This window comes from Amaranthus tricolor, chromosome 16, assembly GCF_026212465.1.
Source record: "Amaranthus tricolor cultivar Red isolate AtriRed21 chromosome 16, ASM2621246v1, whole genome shotgun sequence".
NCBI lineage: Eukaryota > Viridiplantae > Streptophyta > Magnoliopsida > Caryophyllales > Amaranthaceae > Amaranthus > Amaranthus tricolor.
In genome coordinates this window covers 11,798,082-11,815,581 of record NC_080062.1, presented here as the reverse complement: position 1 = coordinate 11,815,581, position 17,500 = coordinate 11,798,082, and the positions used below count along the sequence as shown (strand labels likewise).

Here is a 17,500-nt window from a genome sequence, read left to right as displayed (position 1 = left end):
AAAAAGACGTGGTGCTGGATTATGAAATCCGCACAAGGCAATCGAACCCTGTAGTGATTTATACGACTAAGCAAGATAATAACGATGCAGACGAAGTGGATTTGACACAGTATGCCCAACAATCTGATTTTCGTCGAGATATAATCAAAGGTTCCATGCGTGCTCAAAGACGTAAAATTCTTATTTTGGAATTGTTTCAAGCAAAAGTACATTCGCCACTTTTTTTCAACCGAACAAAGGAAGCCTCTTTTTATTCTGTGTATGTTGTTACACTTATTAGACGAGTTCAAAGGTATATGAGAAAAAAACTAGAAATTCCACTTTCTCAACAGGAAAAATTAAAGGAACAAGAAGTAAAGAAAGAAGAATTAGCGGAAAAAAAATTAGAAGAATTTCTATTAACGCAAAAGGAAGAAAAAGCAAAACTAGAAGAAGATAAACAAATAAAAGTAGCCGAAACCTGGGATACCGTCCCGTTTGCTCAACTAATAAGGAGTTTGATGTTAATGACTCAGTCCATTTTTAGAAAATATATTTTAATTCCTTTATTGATAATAGCAAAAAATATTGTTCGTCTACTATTATTCCAACGTGCTGAGTGGTCTGAAGATTTCGATGACTGGAGTAAAGAACGACATATTAAATGTACCTATAATGGTGTTCAATTATCAGAAACCGAATTTCCTCAAGACTGGTTAACAGATGGTATTCAGATAAAGATAGTATTTCCTTTCTATCTAAAACCTTGGCACACATCCCGAGATCTAATAAAAAAACAAAATCAACCAGATGATTATTGTTTTTTAACAGTTTTCGGAACAGAAACTGACAGTCTTTTTGGTCCTCCCCGAAAACACCCTTCTTTTTTTAACCGTATTTTTAAACAATTAGGCAAAAATATTCGAAAGTTTCCAAATACAAGAAAATTTTGGATTATGAAAATCCTTCTATTTTTTAAAAAAATAAAAATAATGTTAAAGGAAAATCGAATTCTAGGATTTGGAGTGAGCGAAGAATCTAGGGAAATAAAAAAAGAAAAAGATTCGATAATTACTAATCATATGATTAGGGAAATAAAAAAAGAAAAAGATTCGATAATTACTAATCATATGATTCATGAATCGTCCATTCAAACTCGATTCCTGAATCGGACAAATTCTTCAGTGCCAGAAAAAAAAAATAAAAGATTTGGCTAATCGAACAAGGACAATCAAAAAAAAAATAGAAAAAATATCAAAAGACAATAGAAAATTAAATATTAATTCTAACAAAACACATTATAGTACGAAACGATTCGAATCGTTTAAAAATATTGGTCAAATATTAAAAAGAGGAAATGCTCGATTAATCCGTAAAATAAATTCTATTTTTTATTTTTTTAGCGAAAAGATATACGTCGATATATTTCTATCCATCATTAATATTCCCAGAATTAATACACAACTTTTTCTTGAATCAACAAAAAACTGGATTGATAAATCCATTTACACTAATGAAAATGAAAAAAATCATGAAAGGCTTGAGAAAACAAATAAAAAAAAAATTCGTTTATTTCGAATATAAAAAAAGCATTTTTGCTGTTTTTTAGTAATGACGAGATTAATAAGAATTCGAATATTTTTTCTAATTTGGCTTTTTTGTCACAAGCCTACGTATTTTACAAATTATCTCAAACCCCTATTTTTGACTTATACAAGGTAAGATCTATTCTTCAGTATCGCGGAATGTCGTTATTTCTTAAAAATGAAATAAAAGATTATTTTGGAACCCAAGGAATAACTCATTCCGAGCTAAAGACTAAAAAACTTCCGAATTCTGGAATGAATCAATGGAAAAACTGGTTAAAATTGCAAAGTAATTATCAATATGATTTATCCCAGATAAAATGGTCTCAATTAGTACCCCAAAAAGTGCGGAATAGAATAACTGAACATTTTGCCATTGAAAATACAAATAATATTGAAAACTTTTTATTCTTATTGCCAAATAAAAAATCAAATTTTAAAAAGAACTATAGATATGATGTTTTATCATATAAATTTCTTTATTATGAAGATAAAAACAATTCATATACATATAGTTATGGGAGCCCATTCCAAGTAAATAAGACCAATGAATTTTCTTCTATTTATAATTACAACCTAAATAAAGACAAATTCATTGACATGTGGTGGAATATCCCTATCACTAATTATTTAGGAATAAAAAATATTATGGATATGGATATAGAGAAAAAGACCGATAGAAAATTTTTGGATTTGAAAATTATTCATTTTTGTCTTCGAAAGAAAGTCAACATTGAGGCCTGGGTCGATATCAGTATTGGCAGGAATGAAAATACTAAAACTGAACTTAAGAGTTATCAAATTGTTGATAAAATTGATAAGAAAAGTATTTTTTACACACCAATTTATCAAGAAATCAACCAACCCCATCAAAAAAAAAACGTTTTGGATTGGATGGGAATGAATGAAGAAATACTAAGTCGTCCCATATCAAATCTAGACTTTTGGTTTTTCTCCGAATTTCTCTTCTTTTATAATGCATATAAAATGAAACCTTGGTTTATACCAATAAATTTTCTTTTTTCAAATTCGAATGTAAGTGAAAATTTTAGTGAAAATAAAAACATCAATAGAAATAAAAAAACGAATCCCTTTATACCTTCAAATGAAAAAAAATATTTTGAATTAAAAAATAAGAATCAAGGCGAAAATGAATTTATAAGTAAAGAAACTCTTGGATCAGATGGTCAAGACAACTCTGAATCTGTTTTCTCAAATGGACAAAAAGATATTGAAGAAGATTATATAGGATCAAATCTGAAAAAGCCTAGAAAGAAAAAACAATCCAAGAGTGGTATAGAAACAGAAATGGATCTCTTACTGAAAAGATATTGGCTTGTTCAACTTCAACTCAGATGGGACAAAACCTTGGAGAAAAAACTGCTGAATAATATCAAAGTATATTGTTTCCTGCTTAAATCGATAAATCCAATAGAAATTGCTATCTCCGCTGTAGAAAAAAGAGAAATGAATTTAGATATACTACCACGTAACGAGGATTTCATTTGTAGAGAATTGGCGGAAAGGGGACTACTCATTATTGAACCGTTTCGTCTGTCTGCAAAAGACAACGGCCAATTTATTATATATCAAACGATAGGTATTTCATTGGTGCATAAGAGTAAACACCAAAAAAATCAAAAACGATATAGTGAAAATGTTGATAAAAGCATTTTCGGTGAACGAGACAAAAACCATTTTGACTTGCTTGCTCCTGAAAATATTTTATCTCCTAGGCGTCGAAGAGAATTGAGAATTCTAATTTGTTTAAATTCAAGGAATAATAATAAAGGTATGAATACAAACCCAACATTTTATAATGGAACTCAGGTAAAAAATTGTAGTCCATTTTTTGATGAAAACAAAGATATTGATCGAGATAAAAATACACTTAGAAAATTAAAATTATTTCTTTGGCCAAATTATAGATTGGAAGATTTAGCTTGTATGAATCGTTATTGGTTTGATACTAATAACGGAAGTCGTTTTAGTATCTTACGAATCCATATGTATCCGCAATTAAAAATAAATTTATGATCCATTTGTCTTATAGATTCCCTATTATTTGATAGAGAAATAGATGTACACACGCCTTGTCATACATTCAAGTCTGATACATGAATACTAATTCAATGAATTATCAATTGGATCTTGAAATGAATCAAGAGAATTTTATTTATTAAGTTTCTTTGATAAAATGTATCAATAAAATAAGGTTAAGATATTGTATATAACAGAGTAAAACAGATGGCATTATTATTACTGATCCGTAAAATTCCATATTTTGTAAAAATAAAAAAGGTAAGGAAGAGTAAGAATTTATGAAACAAAATTCATTCATATCTGTTATTTCGAATGAAAAAAAAGAAGAAAATAGGGGGTCTGTTGAATTTCAAGTATTGTGTTTTACCAATAAGATACGAAGACTTACTTCACATTTGGAATTGCACAAAAAAGATTATTCATCACAAAGAGGTTTACGAAAAATTCTGGGAAAACGTCAACGACTACTGGCTTATTTGTCAAATAAAAACAGAATACGTTATAAAGAATTAATCAGCCAATTGAACATTCGAAAACTAAAAACACGTTAATTTGAAGAGTTGTTTTGAATTATTTGATTTATTAGATCTTGAATTGAATTTTGATGAACTTTTTTTGTTTTCATCAATTCATGGAAAAATGAATTCGTGAAAAAATGAATCGGGGAAAAACCTATGACTGTACCAACTTCCAGAAAAGACCTCATGATAGTCAATATGGGCCCTCACCATCCATCAATGCATGGCGTTCTCCGACTCATCGTTACTTTAGACGGTGAAGATGTTATTGACTGTGAACCAATAGTGGGTTATTTACACAGAGGTATGGAAAAAATTGCGGAAAACCGAACAATTATACAATATTTGCCTTATGTAACACGTTGGGATTATTTAGCTACTATGTTCACAGAAGCAATAACTGTAAATGGACCCGAACAATTGGGAAATATTCAAGTCCCTAAAAGGGCTAGCTATATCAGAGTAATCATGTTGGAATTAAGTCGTATAGCTTCTCATTTGTTATGGCTAGGCCCCTTTATGGCAGATATTGGTGCGCAGACCCCCTTCTTCTATATTTTCAGAGAAAGAGAGTTGATATATGATTTATTCGAAGCTGCCACCGGTATGAGAATGATGCATAATTATTTTCGTATTGGAGGAGTAGCTGCCGATCTACCTTATGGGTGGATAGATAAATGTTTAGATTTTTGTGATTATTTTTTAATAGGACTTACTGAATACCAACAACTTATTACGCGAAATCCTATTTTTTTAGAACGAGTTGAAAACATAGGCATTATTAGTGGAGAAGAAGCAATAAATTGGGGTTTATCAGGACCGATGTTACGAGCTTCCGGAATACAATGGGATCTTCGTAAAGTTGATCATTATGAGTGTTACGACGAATTTGATTGGGAAGTTCAATGGCAAAAAGAAGGAGACTCATTAGCTCGTTATTTAATCCGAATCAGTGAAATGGCAGAATCTATAAAAATTATTCAACAAGCGTTAGAAGGAATTCCGGGGGGTCCTTATGAAAATTTAGAAATTCGACGCTTTAATAAAATAAAATATCCTGAATGGAATGATTTTGAATATCGATTCATTAGTAAAAAACCATCTCCTGCTTTTGAATTGTCGAAACAAGAACTGTATGTAAGAGTAGAAGCCCCAAAAGGCGAATTAGGAATCTTTTTGATAGGAGATCAGAGTGTTTTTCCTTGGCGATGGAAAATTCGCCCGCCGGGTTTTATCAATTTGCAAATTCTTCCTCAGTTAGTTAAAAAAATGAAATTGGCTGATATTATGACGATACTAGGTAGCATAGATATCATTATGGGAGAAGTTGATCGTTGAAATGATAATTGATATAACAAAAGTACAAGCTATCAATTCTTTTTCCAGATTGGAATCCTTAAAAGAGGTTTATGGGACTATATGGCTGCTTTTCCCTATTTTGATTCTCGTATTGGGAATCACAATAGGTGTACTAGTAATTGTGTGGTTAGAAAGACAAATATCCGCAGGTATACAACAACGTATTGGACCTGAATATGCCGGTCCTTTGGGAATTCTTCAAGCTCTGGCGGACGGAACAAAACTACTTTTTAAAGAAAACCTTCTTCCGTCTAGAGGGGATACGTATTTGTTTAGTATTGGACCCTCTATAGCAGTTATATCAATTCTACTAAGTTATTCAGTAATTCCTTTTGGTTCTCGACTTGTTCTAGCCGATTTAAGTATTGGTGTTTTTTTATGGATTGCCATTTCAAGTATTGCTCCAATTGGACTTCTTATGTCAGGATATGGATCAAATAATAAATATTCCTTTTTAGGTGGTCTACGGGCAGCTGCTCAATCAATTAGTTATGAAATACCATTAATTCTATGTGTGTTAGCAATATCTCTACGTGTGATTCGTTGAAACATGGTTCTACCCTTGCCTCATTTCTTTTTATTTTGGGTTTCTAAGAATAAAAATGAAATGGATTGAATAGTATCTTCCTTTTTGTTAGTTACTGATCGGGTTGATAAAGTAAACCAGATAGTTAGATGAGTGAAAGAAAACAGCTTTCAAATTTGCAGTAAAAAGTTGAATCTCATTGCCTATGTACAAGGGTTAAACAAAAATAAACATAAGCCGTCAAGGCTGTTTCCCCCAAGATTGGTTATCCTGACTTGAAGCGGGTTGAAACGAATTATGGAGTTTTTACTTTCTTTTTTTTTTCTCTGTATAAAAATGGATGATATGAATTACCATAGAGGTTGAATAAACATGAGTGGATGATTAGGAACACCAAAGTACACAAAGGATTTGTATGTAATAGAGATTGTGTAACTTATCCGACGAGATATTTTTACATAAAATAAATACGAATTGAGACTTTAAATTTGTAGAAATGATCAAGTAGTACTCCCACAAATTCCGATCCAGAGTATGCTCCTATCCACTGATTAAGTGAATAACTATCAGGAACGAAGTAATCTTTTACTTTTTTATTTTAAGACTAAAAAAAATCCAGGAAATAAGAGGTCGAAAAAAAAAAGATAATATGAATATAAAAATATAAAATATATAACTGGAATTATAAAAAAATATTTTTCCAATATCCATATTCAAGCATTAAGTTATTACTAAAAAAAAATGGAAATTCTTGAAAGTTAGTTAAAGTAAAGGATGAGATCAATTCCGAAGCATTTGTTAGAGCATAGCAGACAGAATTTCATTGGTCTAATTCAGGATTTTTCGATTGATTTGAAATTTACTTCTTCTACAAGCATATGAAGATTTAAAGAATATCAATCAGTCCTTAGATTTATTTATGGCTCTTGAGGAGCCGTATGAGGTGAAAATCTCATGTACGGTTCTGTAATAGCGATGACAAGAGTGATTTTCTCATCGACTATGATTATCTAACAGTTTAAGTACAGTTGATATAGTTGAGGCACAATCAAAATATGGTTTTTTGGGATGGAATTTGTGGCGGCAACCTATAGGGTTTATTGTTTTTATAATTTCTTCTCTAGCTGAATGCGAGAGATTGCCTTTTGATTTACCAGAAGCAGAAGAAGAATTAGTAGCAGGTTATCAAACCGAATATTCCGGTATTAAATTTGGTTTATTTTATGTTGCGTCTTATCTAAATCTACTAATCTCTTCTTTATTTGTAACCGTTCTTTATTTGGGTGGTTGGAATCTTTCTATTCCACACATAGTCATTTCTGGCTTTTTTGAAATAAATAAAATAGATGGAGTTTTTGGAACGACAATTAGTATTTTCATTACATTAGCTAAAACTTTTTTGTTCTTGTTCATTCCTATCACAACAAGATGGACTTTACCTAGACTGAGAATGGACCAATTATTAAATCTTGGATGGAAATTTCTTTTACCTATTTCTTTAGGTAATCTATTATTAACAACTTCTTCCCAACTCCTTTCATTATAAATTCTAAAAAAAAAGAATATTTTATATTCACTCTAACTTAATTCACAACTTGTTCCAAACAAGAGAAAGAAACAAAATCTTATTTTTTTTTATTGATATTTACTATATGTTCCCTATGGTAACTGGGTTCATCAATTATGGTCAACAAACAATACGTGCGGCAAGGTACATTGGTCAAGGTTTTATGATTACTTTATCCCACGCTAATCGTTTACCCGTAACTATTCAATATCCGTATGAAAAATTGATCACATCAGAGCGTTTTCGTGGTCGAATTCATTTTGAATTTGATAAATGCATTGCTTGTGAAGTATGTGTTCGTGCATGTCCTATAGATTTACCCGTTGTTGATTGGAAATTGGAAACGGATCTTCGAAAGAAACGGTTGCTTAATTATAGCATTGATTTCGGAATTTGTATTTTTTGTGGTAATTGTGTTGAGTATTGTCCAACAAATTGTTTATCAATGACTGAAGAATATGAGCTTTCGACTTATGATCGTCACGAATTAAATTATAATCAAATTTCTCTGGGCCGTTTACCAATATCAATAACTGATGATTACACAATTCGACCAATTTTGAATTCACCTCAACCAAAAGAGCAATTCCGTGATTGAAGAGCAATTCTCAATTATTAAATTTCTTTTTTTTCTTGTTCAATAACTATAAATTTTGATTATTCAATATTCCTATTTATTGGTGAAAATCGAAACTTTATTTGGATTTTAAATATGTTTACTGTAATTGTAATGGTTTTAAATAGTTTTAGTTGCGAACTACCCAAACCAATGCGATAGGTTCAATAACTTTACTCACATCAAGTGATACGCATTAGGATTTAAAATCAAAAATGCATAAACTTTTTTTTTCCTGTTCAAGTCAATAAAATCATGAAACATTCCGATTTTTTTATTTCTTATTTTACATATAATGGATTTACCTGGACCAATACATGATTTTCTTTTAGTTTTTCTGGGGTCGGGCCTTATATTAGGTGGTCTAGGAGTAGTATTATTTACCAATACAATTTTTTCTGCTTTTTCGTTAGGATTGGTTCTTGTTTGTATATCTTTATTCTATATTCTAGCAAATTCCCATTTTGTAGCTTCTGCACAACTCCTTATTTATGTGGGAGCTATAAATATATTAATAATATTTTCTGTAATGTTCATGAATGGTCCGGAATATGACACAGATTTCCGTCTGTGGACTGTGGGGGACGGGATTACCTTATTGGTTTGTGCAAGTCTTTTTGTTTCATTAACTATTACTATTCTAAATACGTCCTGGTATGGGATTATTTGGACTACAAAATCAAATCAGATTCTAGAACAAGATCTGATAAGCGCTAGTCAACAAATAGGAATTCATTTATCAACCGATTTTTTTCTTCCATTTGAACTCATTTCAATAATTCTTTTAGTTGCTTTAATAGGTGCAATTGGCGTGGCTCGTCAATAATAATTCATTTGATTTTTTAAAATAGCAATCAAAAAAAATGATATTTTATCATATTCATTTTCATTCTAGTCAATCAAATTGGTTTAATTCAATTTATTATTCTATTATCATATCATTTTTTTGTTCTTCATTTTTTTTTTGTATTATAACATATTATATTCTAGTTAATCAAATGGGTTTAATTGTTGTTCATATTCAAATGAATAGAGATTGATAAGGAGTTGGTCAATGATACTCGAACATGTACTTGTTTTGAGTTCTTTTTTATTTTCGATCGGCATTTATGGATTAGTCACGAGTCGAAATTTGGTTCGGGCTCTGATGTGTCTTGAACTTATATTGAATGCAGTTAATCTAAATTTTGTAACATTTTCTGATTTTTTTGATAGTCGCCAATTAAAAGGAAATATTTTCTCAATTTTTGTTATAGCTATTGCAGCCGCTGAAGCAGCTATTGGCCCGGCTATTGTTTCTTCAATTTATCGTAACAGAAAATCAATTCGTATCAATCAATCGAATTTATTGAATAAATAGTTTATAGTATTTATTTTTTCATTTTTTTAGTCTAAAATTTTATTCTAGAAATTGAAATTTGAATAATCATTAATTCAAATTAAATTCCTAGATATCACACTTTAAGATATACTTTCACAAATGTAAGAAATCAAAGTATTTTGGACCTCTTTTACATTTATCTATTTTATATTTAGTTTCTAATATTCTAATAAGTCGCCGATCCAATCCAGAATTAGATCGAACTTCTGGGAAATCATCGATTCGTCTGGTAATTTATTCATCTGGTATTTTAATATGTATTTCATTTACTTTACTAGAACTAGAACTAGATCGAAAATTAATGAAGTTAAAAAAATTATAGATCCAATGTCACATTCAGTTAAGATTTATGATACATGTATAGGATGTACTCAATGTGTCCGAGCTTGCCCCACAGATGTATTAGAAATGATACCTTGGGATGGATGTAAGGCTAAACAAATAGCTTCTGCTCCAAGAACAGAGGATTGTGTTGGTTGTAAGAGATGTGAATCTGCTTGTCCAACAGATTTTTTAAGCGTTCGAGTTTATTTATGGCATGAAACAACTCGCAGTATGGGTCTAGCTTATTGATACGTTTCAGAAAATTCCATTTGAATCCATTTATTCTATCATTGGATTTTTTTTACCGACAAAAACCCGTACCCCAAAAAATATCTTTTTGGGTACGGGTTTTTTTGGCCCAAGTGTATCTTGTCTTTACTACGAATTATTTTCCCTGGTTAACAACAATTGTAGTTTTACCCATATTTGCAGGTTCTTTAATTTTCTTATTTCCTCATAGAGGAAATAAGGTTATCCGCTGGTATACTATATGTATATCCATTTTAGAGCTCCTTCTAACAACTTATGCGTTTTGTTATCATTTCCAACCGGACGATCCATTAATCCAACTGTCAGAAGATTATAAATGGATCCAATTTTTTGATTTCCATTGGAGATTAGGAATTGACGGACTTTCGATAGGACCCATTTTACTGACGGGATTCATCACCACTTTAGCTACTCTAGCGGCTTGGCCGGTTACTCGAGATTCTCGATTATTCCATTTCCTAATGTTAGCAATGTATAGTGGTCAAATAGGATCATTTTCGTCCCGAGACCTTTTACTTTTTTTCCTAATGTGGGAATTAGAATTAATTCCTGTTTATCTACTTTTATCCATGTGGGGAGGAAAAAAACGTCTCTACTCTGCTACGAAATTTATTTTGTATACTGCAGGGGGTTCCATTTTTCTATTATTGGGAGTTCTGGGTATTGGTTTATATGGTTCCAATGAACCGACATTAAATTTGGAAACATTAATTAATCAATCGTATCCTGTAGCATTAGAAATAATATTCTATATTGGATTTTTTATTGCTTTTGCTGTCAAATTGCCCATTATACCTTTACATACATGGTTACCAGATACCCACGGAGAAGCACATTACAGTACTTGTATGCTTCTAGCTGGAATCTTATTAAAAATGGGAGCATATGGATTGATTCGGATCAATATGGAATTATTACCTCACGCTCATTCTATATTTTCTCCTTGGTTGATAATAATAGGCACAATACAAATAATCTATGCAGCTTCAACATCTCCCAGGCAACGTAATTTAAAAAAAAGAATAGCCTATTCCTCTGTATCTCACATGGGTTTCATAATTATAGGAATTAGTTCTATAACTGATACGGGGCTTAATGGGGCCATTTTACAAATAATTTCTCATGGATTTATTGGTGCTGCACTTTTTTTCTTAGCGGGAACGAGTTACGATAGAATACGTCTTGTTTATCTCGACGAAATGGGCGGAATAGCGATTCCAATGCCAAAAATATTCACACTCTTTAGTAGCTTTTCAATGGCATCCCTTGCACTACCGGGAATGAGTGGTTTCATTGCAGAATTAATAGTATTTTTTGGAATAATTACCAGCCAAAAATATCTATTAATACCTAAAATACTAATTATTTTTGGAATGGCAATTGGAATGGTATTAACTCCTATTTATTTATTATCTATGTTACGTCAAATGTTCTATGGATATAAATTATTTAACAGTACAAACTCTTACTTTTTTGATGCTGGGCCGCGAGAGTTGTTTGTTTCGACTTCTATCTTTCTGCCAGTACTAGGTATTGGAGTTTACCCAGATTTCGTTCTCTCACTATCAGTTGAGAAAGTGGAAGCTATTGTATCGAATTTTTTTTATAGATAGATTTCTTTTCATTTGATTAAATCAAATGAAAAGGAAGTTTTCTTTACATAACAAAGAAACAAAACTGAATCGCAATTCGAATCAGGCATGTTTAACGTTTGTGAGAACCGTTTAAATCATGATTTAAACGGTTCTCACCTGCTTATAATAAACTTGCTTATGTCTTGTCCTATATTTGTATTTGTAAGGTCTTTTCTTCCATTTAATTAAGCGTTAATGGAAATGAACCATAACTATGTAGCCCTATTCCTAATAGATTGACCCCAAAATAGCATATCCAAATTATAAGAAAACCTATAAACGCCACAATTGCAGAACTTGCACTCCGAAAATTTCGATTTGTTCGGATATGTAAATAAATTGCAAATACGGTCCAAGTGATAAATGCCCAAGTTTCTTTGGGGTCCCAATTCCAATACGATCCCCACGCCTCATTGGCCCATACTGCTCCTGAAAGAATACCCATAGTTAAAAAGATAAAGCCTAGACTAATAACACGATAACTCCAATGATCCAGCTGTTCAATCAATTGGGATCTGTAATAATTTCGAACATAAAAGGGCGAAGTGTTTTGGACACTATTGGTTTTTTCATTCATGTATTGAATCTCAGCGAAGAAAAATGACTTATTTAATACATATTTTCGTTTATCAAAAATATATTTTTGAAATGTAATCGTTAGAAGTGTTACTGATAATAATGATCCACATAAAAGAGCTGCATAACCTAATACCATCATACTTACATGCATCATTAACCATTGAGATTGGAGAGCGGGTACTAATATTGCGGATTGATGCATTTATGTTAAAAAGCCCGACGTAGCAAATCCTTGAGTCAAAATAGCACTTGGCGCAGTTATTGCACTTAACGAATTTTTATCTTTTTTTAAAAAATATGGAATCAAATGACTAAGGTAGAAACTCCAGGAAAGGAAGATTAATGATTCATATAGATCACTTAATGGTAAATGTTTCCAATAAACCCAACGAGTAATTAATAATCCTGTTAGACAGAAAAAAGTAACTATCATGCCGTTTTCGAATGAATTATATAGTCCTACTTTTTCATTGACTAATAAAGTGATCAAATGGAGTATAATTACAACGGAAACCGTTGAAAAGGAAATATGAGTTAAAATATGCTCTAAAGTGGAAAAAATCATAATATAAAATTAAAAAAAAAAATGCATTTTCATTATTTATTATAGGTTATAGGACTGTTGAAATTTTTTAAGAATTTCAACAATGTCATGCCGCCACTCGGACTCGAACCGAGATGCTCTCGCACTGCTTCCTAAGAGCAGCGTGTCTACCGATTTCACCATAGCGGCTTGTTTGAAATCATAATAACCCATTTTTATTTATTCGTCGAGATTAATTCAATATAATATTTTATTTTTTGAACCATTTCAATTAAATCAAAATGACTACAAAAGTATTTGCAAACCAAAATTGAAATGGTTCATATTCATGATAATAATAACTTTTTTCGTTATTTTTTTTGTATTTTAAATCAATTTTTAATTTAATTTTATAGTACTCTTTTAATTTGTCAACGGACTTTTGTATAGTTTATGTTTTCTTGAAATAAAACCTTGTAACTAGAAGATTCTTCGTTTCAGCCCAGGATAGACCTCAATAAAGGTCTTTCTCACTTTCTTTTTTTGATAAAAAAAAAATAATTTTTTAGCTGATTTCAAAACTAACAAATAACAAATACATAGATTATTGCACTACATAAAAAAATCGAATAGTTTGGATCCAAAATTCAACACGGCATCGAAAGGATTTTTTCTTTAAATAGATAGTTTTTTATCCAAAATAAACAAAATAAACAAATTGGTAGAATTTTTACGGGTAAGTATTGAACCGGATATAGCATATAAAAAAATCCGGATCTCTATTGAAACGTTTTTCAAAAACAAAAAAAAAAATTCTTTCCACATATATATAATATTCAAGTAAAACTAAAATATAGTTTTAAATTTAAAGGGCTTTTTATTTATTTTCAACGGGGGAATATAGAGAATATAGCAACTTCAAGAAAGAATGCTTCCGTAAGTTAAAGTGGAACCACTTTCTATTTGTCTTTTTTTACAAAATAGATAGAAAAAACTTTTCTGAGTTTTTTTATTGTATTGTGACAAAATAAATATATATAAATATATTAAAGGGTTGATTAAGGGTTGATGGGGAAAAAAATCCCCATCTTATATCTTATAAATAACAAAAATAGACTCAAAAAAAAGGTGATGAAATATTCTCTATATATAGTTTTTCAAACAAAAAGTACTATTTTATGGTCGGCTTAAGAGTTGTTATTTTCCATATCATAAACAAAAAGTCCCAATTTTATATAGTTCGAAATATTTAGTAAATCCAAACTTATTTAAAATTTAAATCGTTTCTTTTCGATATTTTTGATTCTAAATAAAAAAGGAAATTATTCCGAATTTGGTATACCTTTTTTCTTTGAGTCACGTGGATTTGGATTATTCCAAGGTTTGATTACTTATTTTTCTTACAAAAAAACTTTTGGAATTCCCAGTAGCAATAGATTTTGCTAAAGAAAAGGCTTTTAACGCTGCCCAATGCCCCTTTTTTTTCCAAAGATTTTTTCGAATACGCTTTTTGTAAATCGAAGTACGTTTTTTTGGAACTGCCATTTCAATTTTAATTGATTATTCAGTGTTAGATTTTGGATGTGAAAGACATCTAGTGTTCAAACGAATCTTTGTTTTCTATTAATTATCTATGTATTTAGATTCTAGACGATACCCTCTATTATTCAATTTTTGAAAATGGAAAAACATAATATAACTATAAACTAGAAATATATTTTCTATATTTTTCTTCTATTTCTTTTTGCTGTGTTACATTTAATTTCCATGTATGTAGCAAATCACATTGAAAACTTTAATAACCCAACCTTTAAATTAGATTTAAATTGAAAAACTTAAATTCATTTTTGAAAATATATCGAAGTTTTTATTTTCAAATTGAAATGATCTCAATAAATGAATTTGTTTAAAAGATCCAAGATTTTAGGCATTTTTTTATTCTATGTTATAGAAACTAGAAAGTAAAGTTAAAGTAACCGATATAAAAAATCGATAACTAAAAAAATAGAAGTTTTTCTATGTTTTTGTTTGGAATAGAAGACAATCAAATCATTTTGCATAAAATAAGTTATTAATTGTGAATAACCTACAAAATAAATTATTAAAAATATTTCATTTTTTTTATCATTATTGACTTTATTAGATCTTTTAATAGATTTTAAGATTTTGTTTAGCCTTTAATTCTGAAATTCTGAATATATTTTCGAAATAACTTAAATCGAAATGAAAGTGGAATTTGTTTTATCTTCCTATGCAATATTTTGCATTTATTCTTACGTATTCACTTTTACTAACAAATACATTATTTGAATTTGACCAATTATAATTTCGTGGTTTGAATATTAAAAAAATACTTCCACATCAATATTAATATTTGATATCGACTTGAAAAAAACAAAAAAAAATTCTATTTCGATTTAAGTTATTAGATATCTTAATTTTTTTATTGATTTCTTTCAAAAGAGGCAAGAGCCTATGAATCGTAAACAAAAAAATAAATATTAATTAAATACAAAAAAATAAAATATAAAAATTTTCTATTCTATTATGGAACATATATACCAATATGCATGGATCATACCCTTACTTCCACTTCCAGTTCCTTTGTTAATAGGAGCTGGACTTTTCTTTTTTCCGATAGCAACAAAAAATCTTCGACGGATATGGGCTTTTTCGAGTATTTCGTTGTTAAGTATAGTTATGGTTTTTTCGATGAATCTGTCTATTCAGCAAATAAATAGTAATTTTATTTACCAATATGTCTGGTCTTGGACCATTAATAATGATTTTTCTTTAGAATTTGGCTACTTGCTCGATCCACTTACTTCTATTATGTCAATGTTAATTACTACTGTTGCAATTCTGGTTCTTATTTATAGTGATAATTATATGTCTCATGATCAGGGATATTTGCGATTTTTTGCGTATATGAGTTTTTTCAATACGTCGATGTTGGGTTTAGTTACTAGTTCAAATTTGATACAAATTTATATTTTTTGGGAATTAGTTGGAATGTGTTCATATCTATTAATAGGTTTTTGGTTCACAAGGCCTATTGCCGCAAATGCTTGTCAAAAAGCGTTTGTGACTAATCGTGTAGGAGATTTTGGTTTATTATTAGGAATTTTAGGTCTTTATTGGATAACAGGTAGTTTCGAATTTCGGGATTTGTTTGAAATATTCAATAACTTAATTAATGCTAATCAGGTCAATTCCTTATTTTGTATTTTATGTGCTTTCTTATTATTTGCTGGTGCAATTGCTAAATCTGCCCAATTTCCCCTTCATGTATGGTTACCCGATGCTATGGAGGGACCTACCCCTATTTCAGCTCTTATACATGCTGCTACCATGGTAGCAGCGGGAATTTTTCTAGTCGCTCGACTGCTTCCTCTTTTCATAGTTATACCTTACATAATGTATGGAATATCTTTTATAGGTATAATAACAGTACTTTTAGGCGCGACTTTAGCTCTTGCTCAAAAAGACATTAAGCGAAGTTTAGCTTATTCTACAATGTCTCAATTGGGTTATATGATGTTAGCTCTAGGTATGGGTTCTTATCGAGCGGCTTTATTTCATTTGATTACTCAAGCTTATTCAAAAGCATTATTGTTTTTAGGGTCCGGATCTATTATTCATTCAATGGAAACTATTGTTGGATATTCTCCGGATAAAAGTCAGAATATGATTCTTATGGGGGGGTTAACAAAACATGTGCCAATTACAAAAAATGCTTTTTTAATAGGTACACTTTCTCTTTGTGGTATTCCACCGCTTGCTTGTTTTTGGTCCAAAGATGAAATTCTTAATGATAGTTGGATCTATTCGCCAATTTTTGCAATAATAGCTTATTTCACAGCTGGATTAACCGCCTTTTATATGTTTCGAATCTATTTACTTACGTTTGAAGGCCATTTAAACCTTTTTTTTAAAAATTACAGTGGAAAAAAAAGTAGTTCGTTTTATTCAATATCTTTATGGGGTAAAAAAGAATTAAAAAGCATTAATCCAAAATTTCCTTTATTAACCTTATTAACACTGAATAATAAAGAAAAGACTCATTTCTTTTCGAAAAAACCATATCAAATTGATAGAAATTTCCGAAAAATGATGCGACCTTTTCTTACTATTACTGATTTTGCCAATAAGAATATTTCTTTATATCCTCATGAATCGGACAATACTATGTTATTTCCTCTGATTGTATTGATTCTGTTTACTTTTTTTATTGGATTCATAGGAATTCCATTTAATAAAGAAGAAATGGATTTGGATATATTAACTAAATGGTTAAATCCATCTATAAATCTTTTACATTCAAATTCGAATGATTCCGTAGATTGGTATGATTTTGTGATAAATGCAACTTTTTCGGTGAGTATAGCCTATTTAGGAATATTTATAGCCTTCCTTTTGTATAAACCCATTTATTCATCGTTAAAAAGTTTTGACTTAATCAATTCATTTGATAAAAAAGGTCAAAAGAGAGTTTTTGGGGACAAAATATTAAATATAATATATAATTGGTCTGCTAACCGCGGTTATATAGATGCTTTTTATGAAATATTCTTAATTAAGGGTGTAAGAGCTTT

At 30.2% G+C, this 17,500-nt stretch overlaps 4 protein-coding genes and 2 pseudogenes across 4 annotated transcripts in view; 5 read left to right on the top strand and 1 right to left on the bottom strand.

Annotated features, from left to right (window-relative positions):
- LOC130802042 (protein TIC 214-like) overlaps positions 1 to 3,972 on the top strand; it is a 5,955-nt pseudogene extending 1,983 nt beyond the window's left edge.
- Positions 3,973 to 4,140: 168 nt separating this feature from the next.
- On the top strand, positions 4,141 to 8,369 carry LOC130802086 (uncharacterized). Its single transcript, XM_057665991.1, is given in 4 exon segments — positions 4,141 to 5,429; positions 5,488 to 6,020; positions 6,997 to 7,513; positions 7,623 to 8,369. Coding segments are annotated over 4 exon segments (2,751 nt in total). The 5' UTR covers positions 4,141 to 4,282; the 3' UTR covers positions 8,177 to 8,369.
- On the top strand, positions 8,364 to 9,862 carry LOC130802075 (NAD(P)H-quinone oxidoreductase subunit 6, chloroplastic). Its single transcript, XM_057665983.1, has one exon. The coding sequence runs from the start codon at positions 8,490 to 8,492 to the stop codon at positions 9,018 to 9,020; it is 531 nt and encodes a 176-aa protein (XP_057521966.1). The 5' UTR covers positions 8,364 to 8,489; the 3' UTR covers positions 9,021 to 9,862.
- LOC130802092 (NAD(P)H-quinone oxidoreductase chain 4, chloroplastic-like) lies at positions 9,831 to 12,279 on the top strand. Its single transcript, XM_057665994.1, has 2 exons — positions 9,831 to 10,132; positions 10,240 to 12,279. Exons 1-2 carry the CDS (start codon positions 9,831 to 9,833, stop codon positions 11,780 to 11,782), a joined length of 1,845 nt encoding a protein of 614 aa, XP_057521977.1. The 3' UTR covers positions 11,783 to 12,279.
- On the bottom strand, positions 11,985 to 12,947 carry LOC130802066 (cytochrome c biogenesis protein CcsA-like; annotated as a pseudogene).
- Positions 12,948 to 15,452: 2,505 nt separating this feature from the next.
- The window catches only part of LOC130802545 (NAD(P)H-quinone oxidoreductase subunit 5, chloroplastic-like), a 2,087-nt gene continuing 39 nt past the window's right edge, over positions 15,453 to 17,500 (top strand). Inside the window, exon 1 of the mRNA XM_057666556.1 lies at positions 15,453 to 17,282. Within this exon, the coding sequence (XP_057522539.1) occupies positions 15,453 to 17,282 (1,830 nt within the window). The remainder of the gene's footprint in view (positions 17,283 to 17,500) is intronic.

What these genes read in the sequence shown, in the direction of transcription:
- LOC130802075 (XM_057665983.1), top strand. Translation starts at nt 8,490, where the DNA reads ATGGATTTACCTGGACCAATACATGATTTTCTTTTAGTTTTTCTGGGG.
- LOC130802092 (XM_057665994.1), top strand. Translation starts at nt 9,831, where the DNA reads ATGTATTTCATTTACTTTACTAGAACTAGAACTAGATCGAAAATTAAT. An exon ending in CATGAAACAACTCGCAGTAT is followed by an intron (nt 10,133 to 10,239) that starts GGGTCTAGCTTA and finishes AATATCTTTTTG; the next exon opens with GGTACGGGTTTTTTTGGCCC.